General features: G+C 41.6%; 1 protein-coding gene across 1 annotated transcript; it reads left to right on the top strand.

Moving 5' to 3' along the window:
* Positions 1-1,762: 1,762 nt before the first annotated feature.
* Positions 1,763-5,009, top strand: LOC146712864 (P2Y purinoceptor 14-like). Its single transcript, XM_085444920.1, has 4 exons — positions 1,763-2,038; positions 2,616-2,730; positions 2,830-3,089; positions 3,960-5,009. The coding sequence occupies exons 2-4, from the start codon at positions 2,626-2,628 to the stop codon at positions 4,618-4,620; spliced, it is 1,026 nt and encodes a 341-aa protein (XP_085301046.1). The 5' UTR covers positions 1,763-2,038; positions 2,616-2,625; the 3' UTR covers positions 4,621-5,009.
* The last annotated feature ends 1,179 nt before the right edge of the window (positions 5,010-6,188 follow it).

The raw sequence follows: 6,188 nt of genomic DNA, 5'->3' as shown, positions 1-6,188 counted from the left end.
TTGGAGGGGACCGGTCCCTTCTTGGTGCTGGCCCTGGTGCTGTCCAACTCTTCATACTGGAGACCCTTTCTTCGATATCTGCCACTGTGATGGTTACTGGACCCTGTTCAGGGAGGTCGCTGTGGTCTGCCCTCAGATCCACTAGCCACTGAGCATTGCCGTTATGGGTTGCATCCTTCTCCCATATGCTCTTCCAGTATTGCTCCGTCTCCGGCCTTGGTGGTGCTGTTCTCTTATTATTATTGTTCCCTTGCCACTGAGAGAACACCTTTGCTGGTTCTGTGGAGAACAGCTGGTTTATTCTCCTGCCTTCTATCTCTCTGGTGTACCTCCTCAAGTGGCTGGCCAAGGCTGTGAGTCTTTGCTTGGCAGTTTCCAAGGCCTCAGGTATGGACAGCTTGCTGTATTTCTTATGCACCTTCTTTGTCGCACCTTTCTGCAACTCCGTTAGTTGGCTAACCTCCCTCTGTGCCACTTTGATCTTGCCCTCTAGCCTCCTTCTCCATGGAGGGTACTTGTTCAACTTGTAGCCAAGCATCTCACTGATCACTGCTGCCATATCATAGATCAGCTTGTTAGTGTCGGTAATCGTGGTTGTAGGTATTGTCCGTAGTGCTGCATTAACATCATCTAGCAGACCTTCTGAGGGTACTTCACGTAATCTTGGTAAGTTCTCAGAATCTGCTCTTTGAGCACAAGAATGACAACATCACGGAGCGTAAGTTTGATAACATCATGGAGAAGCTCACGGCTCTCCAACAGGAGATTATAAATATATATAATATATATAATATATATGTAATATATATAATGCAGCTTGAGGTGACTGTATGTCAGGACTGCATGTTTTGTCTGTTTTTGTATTTTTGCATGTTGTGTATGTAAAACCACAGCAACTCCTTCCTCCACCGATTTCCACTGATCTGACATCGTGACATTTCACAGCACAAAGCTAATAAGAGTGTGTATCGACTGTGACAAAGTGTGAATCTCTTTATACCTTGTAGGTTTTTTTTAATACCTCAAGGGAAATTAGAACACTCTAATACTCTGAACAGTAACAGCAATGCTATAACCTGCAGTGACATCCTGAAAATTGTCTTTAGCAATGACATCTGGACATCATACTTTATTACCAGACTGACAGCATGCCCAAAGTGATCCCTGCCTCTCTCCTATTGCAAAACAAAAGCCAAACTGCAAGCCTAGTTGGATAAGTGGTCAGAAAAAATAAGAAAAGGTATGCAAGCCAATAGATAGGATCTTAAATCCTCAGAATGTAACTAAACAACTCAAAGAAAGCTTAGAGTAACAGTTGAAAGAAAATGATGTATTTTCCGAACTTTTTCTCTCATGTGGCAAAATGTAAACTGCTGTTCAAAACATTTAGTGTTAAAATCATACATACATAACCAGCTGCTGAGCCTGCACCTGATGAACATGCCTGTTTTATAATCAGAGATGGTGAGAGCTGCTGTCCCCTGACTGTGCTTTCATAGTAAGTTAGTAACTCATAGCACAGCGGTGAAAGCTGAGGCAGCGGAGCACCTCGCATGCTGCTCTTCCATCAGTTTCCATCAGCTGGTGCAGCTGGTTTTGATGAGCAGGATGACTAAAACAGTTCAATATAACATCAAAGAGCAGCAAAGAAGAAATTTAGTACTAATCCCCAAGCCTTTAGAAAGAATATGCAGTACAGATAAATCAAAGATCCACAACCCCAAAAGTTCAGATCAAATACAGATTTTCATGGAGGTGGAAATACTCTGTGCTGCTGCTTTGCTTCCAGATTGCATGTGTTTAACTTTACATCTTGTTGAAGAGTTATTGCTATAAGTTATAAGTAAAAGTGCAGACACGTGACTGATCAGAAAAAGACGTGTTTGTTTCCTGTGGATACAAAGCTGTAAACACAGAGAGGAAATGGTTGCATGTTAGAAGTGTGATCACTGTGTGTTTCATGATCTGCAAGAATATCGTTAGACTGAGAGGACATACAAGCAGCTTTTCCTGCTCACTGAAATCTGCAGAAATACAGGTGAGTCTTGCTAGTTGCTCTGTGCACACAGGTGTTTCTTCCAAAAACTTCACGTACAGTTATCTGAACAGCTGAACTTAAAGCTCTGCTCATATGTTCTGAGGAAAGATGTACAAAACTTTTTAACAGCTGAACTGCAGTATTATAAAAACATGAGTGCTACAGACAATCTGAAACTGAACATTTGATACTTCACACGATAATAATCATAGTTTCACATAAAAAATGTTCCTCATTTTCATTATCTGTGGTACCACATAAATATTCAACATTCACTGTTTTCTTTATTTCTTCGCCATCAAAATACTTGGATATGACTTAATGTAAAATACAGATGTTTCCTTGATTTTCAGTGTGAGGCATGAAGATCTGAACCAGTGTGAAACTTGGTGCATTATATGTGACAGCTTAACACCTTGCTCACATTCAGATATCATCACAATTGGCACACTTCCATGTTACAATCTCTTTGTAAAACAACATGAGGAAGTGAATCCTTGGTCTTTGACTAACAGTAGACTCTATCGAGCCAGATACTTTGAAAGACGGATCTCAATGAAAAGGATAAATTTTTCAGCTTCAGGAACATGGTTGACCCAAAAAACATGACTTCGCCTTTGAACGAGACCTGTGATCCTGTCGGCACATCGGTCAACCCTTTCTTTATGCTGGTCTACAGCCTGTTGTTTCTGGTAAGTTTCAAATCTTCAGACTGTGGACTGTTATTAATTTGACAAAAGATCTTTGTGCATGTGCTAAATTCCTGTTCTCCATGCTCCGTGTCTGTTCAGGTAGGTTTACTCCTCAATGGCTTGATCCTGAAGTTTTACTTTTGTGGAGCTCAGCAGCAGGCATCAAGCAGCTTGATGGTCTACATGAAGAACCTGACAGCTGCTGACTTCCTGCTCTGCCTCTCTCTGCCACTGCGCATCAGCCACTATGGTAGCACATCAGTCATCGTTTGGCAGCTCTACTGCAGCTTTGGAGCTTCTGCCCTCTTCCTCAACATGTACGCCAGCATCTTATTCATGTATTATGTAGCTGCCAACAGGTGAGGAGCCTTTACTGCTAATGATTACAAAAAGTGTTAATGACCACAAACGCTGTGTCCCTGACTAAATTATCAATGTGTATGCACTGTTGCACCCAATGTGACCCTGTGTCCTGTATTGAGATTCACTGCCCGTTAAACTCTCTCTTGCATCACTTCCTCCAAGGAACAGACACATGTTGTATTTTGACAGGATTTAATGCAAAAAAGTGTGAAACTCAAATGACACAAAATACAGAAATGTCACATAAACTCAAGCTTAGATTTGAATTCTTTCTATTGACATATAAAACACATCATACATTTCAAATCACTTTAATAATATCATATACCCTGTCTGATAATTGAACACAGGTAAGAAACTTACTCATATTGCCACTCAAAGGGATTTAATAAAGTGGACGGCTTTAGATTGGAAGGAACAACCATGTCCTGCTTCACTCATGAGTAACTTCCTGTCACACTTCTAATAACTAACAGTTCCTGAAAGCAGCAACTCAGTGGTATTAGTTTCAGTATGGTAATCTCAGGCACTCTGTTGCAGCACCCCCGTGAGGATGAAGGTTGGCTGAGAAAACAGACAGTGAGTGTGATGGAGTTCAACAGAAAACAAGCATTTATTCAGGCCATTTTTTAAATACTGTTTGTTTTGTTTGTGTTTTCTATTTTTTTTTGTCTGTGTTATTTGCCAAGATTACTTTAATGATCCTAATATCACCGGAAAAGCACAGAGTTGATACTGTCAGGAACAGTTGGAATTTTTTCAATCGTGCCAATGGTTGAAAGTTATGGTAATTTGACCTAAAATGACAGATTTGGCTCCACTGTGACTGATTAGTTGAAGTTGGATGCTTTGTCTTCTCTATTCAGGTATCTGAAGATCGTCCGACCTTCAGGAACTCATGTCCTGCAGTCAGTACGAACTGCCAACATTGTCTCCATGGTCACCTGGATTTGTCTCCTGGCTCCATCAGTTACTTACGGCATCATGTTTTTAATCACCCAGAAACCTCTGACCTCTATCCCCAACCACTGTGCGCTCCTCTTTAGTGCATCAGTTAGTCTGATGTTAAAAATCATGCACACCTTCTCTGCTATCATCTTCCTGTTGGTGTCCATATCCCTGGTCTTCTTCTACTACAGCACCTCTCGCAGGGTGTTGCAGGCACAGCAGAGGCAGCTGGCCTCCTCTGGCTCTGAGAAGCTGGTGAAGTCTCGCAGGAACATGTTGGTGCTGGTCAGCATCTTCTGTGTTTGTTTTGTGCCCCATCACCTGGTTCGAGTTCTATTTGTTTTTCTGTTGAACAGCTGCTCTGTGGATCCAGTGTTGTACTACCTGAAGGAGGCAGCCACCATGGTGTCAGTTTTCAACGTCTGTCTGGACCCTCTGGTTTACTTTTTCCTCTGTAAGACTTTTTGGGCCCAGGTGAGAAAGGCGTCCAGGAGGACCAACATCCAACAAGCAAACACAGAGAGTCAGAGCACTGAGGAGAAACTGAGCATCATTAAGAGCAGCAAGTCAAACCAGTGAGCTGTAAGGAAAAAAAATCAAGTCGTCACAAAGGCAGGACTAGATGTTATTCAGTTTTTCTTTTTGTTTTAAGGATCAAATGAGTAATCCCAATTCTTTATAAAGCACAGGAGTTTCTGCTGAGCTGCAGTAAAAGGCTGAATCAGCCAAATTCCACCTATTAGTACAACATGTGATTTAACATGAATAAACTGAACCAGTCTATGATAAACATCATACAAACAATGCATGGTGTCAACACAGTACCCCATAAATGCCAAAGCTGGCCACCTTGAGTTTCCCTCTACCAGGTGTCTGTTTCTGTAAAAAAATATTTTTGTACACACCATATTTTAACACATTTTGCTGATATAAAGACTTGGCAAGAACTAAGGAATAAAGTAGAAATGTGACAATTAAATATTTTCTGAGTTTTTACTTTTTACCCCTGAGTCACCTCAAACACACCAGCATTCATCTACAGGCAGTCCGATCATTGTTTATCTCATAATACCAGGTGAAACATTCACAGCTATTTCCTCTGAAGGAAGTTGTAACTCTTTTTCACCAGTGGGTGGAGATGGGAGGTCTAATCTGCTGAAAATCAGTAACTGTTACAATATAGGATAGGATTCAACTTTATTGCCATTACACATGTATAAATGCAGGGTCATGAAATACAGTTTGCATCTAATCAGAAGTGCAAGAGTAGTAAGTGCAATAACACAAATGTACAGATGATCTGTATAGCATATAGATGTTCTCTATTACTGTACAGATGGGCAGATATACAGATGCACCATGAACAATTATACAGACTTTCTAAATAGATGTGCTACATATAGACCAATGTACCGGTGTGAGTTAAACAGATCTACAGAGTCCTATGAGTGTACGCACCATAACAGAGACTATGCCAGTGTCCTAAAGCAGCGGTCTCCAACCTTTTTTGCGCCACGGACCGGTTTATGCCCGACATTATTTTCACGGACTGGCCTTTAAGGTGTCGCGGATAAATACAACAAAATAAAAATAGTACCGGTACCGAAAAAAAGAAGATTTATTCATAACACACGTGAAAAGACCCAGGAAAACCGAGTTAACGATAAAAACGATAACAAAATAACGCTGAAAATCGATAAAAACCCTGAAAACCATACATTTCACACCTGAGCCTCAACTCTCGCGGCCAGGTACCAAACGACTCACGGACCAGTACTGGTCCGAGGCCCGGGGGTTTGGGACCGCTGTCCTAAACTATAACAGTAACCACTGTGAGCATATGGTGAATGTTGAGAATGAATGACAGTCGTGATCATGGTCACTGGGAGGGATAGGGGGGTGTGGATGGAAAGGTTCAGCGGGAGATTGAGTTCAGTGGGGTGACAGCTGTGGGTAATAAGCTGTTCCTAAACCAGCTGGTTTTAATCTGCAGGGTCCTGTAGCGTCTTCTGGAGGGGAGGAGCTGGAAAAGTTTATTGTCAGGATGAGAGGAGTCCCTGAGAATGATGCATGCTAGTGTATACCTCTCTTCTTGTGGACATCCTCAATAACAGGAAGTGGTGTCCCTGTGATGTTTTGGGTGTTGT

The sequence above is a fragment of the Copadichromis virginalis genome, linkage group LG3 (genome assembly GCF_057382275.1).
Source record: "Copadichromis virginalis isolate Kocher_CV1m ecotype Utaka linkage group LG3, C_Virginalis_male_GT1.1, whole genome shotgun sequence".
Lineage (NCBI taxonomy): Eukaryota > Metazoa > Chordata > Actinopteri > Cichliformes > Cichlidae > Copadichromis > Copadichromis virginalis.
The sequence above is the reverse complement of the archived record's forward strand: the minus strand, read 5'-3'. Positions and strand labels throughout refer to the sequence as shown.

What these genes read in the sequence shown, in the direction of transcription:
- LOC146712864 (XM_085444920.1), top strand. Translation starts at nt 2,626, where the DNA reads ATGGTTGACCCAAAAAACATGACTTCGCCTTTGAACGAGACCTGTGAT. An exon ending in TCTACAGCCTGTTGTTTCTG is followed by an intron (nt 2,731 to 2,829) that starts GTAAGTTTCAAA and finishes GTGTCTGTTCAG; the next exon opens with GTAGGTTTACTCCTCAATGG. An exon ending in TATTATGTAGCTGCCAACAG is followed by an intron (nt 3,090 to 3,959) that starts GTGAGGAGCCTT and finishes TTCTCTATTCAG; the next exon opens with GTATCTGAAGATCGTCCGAC.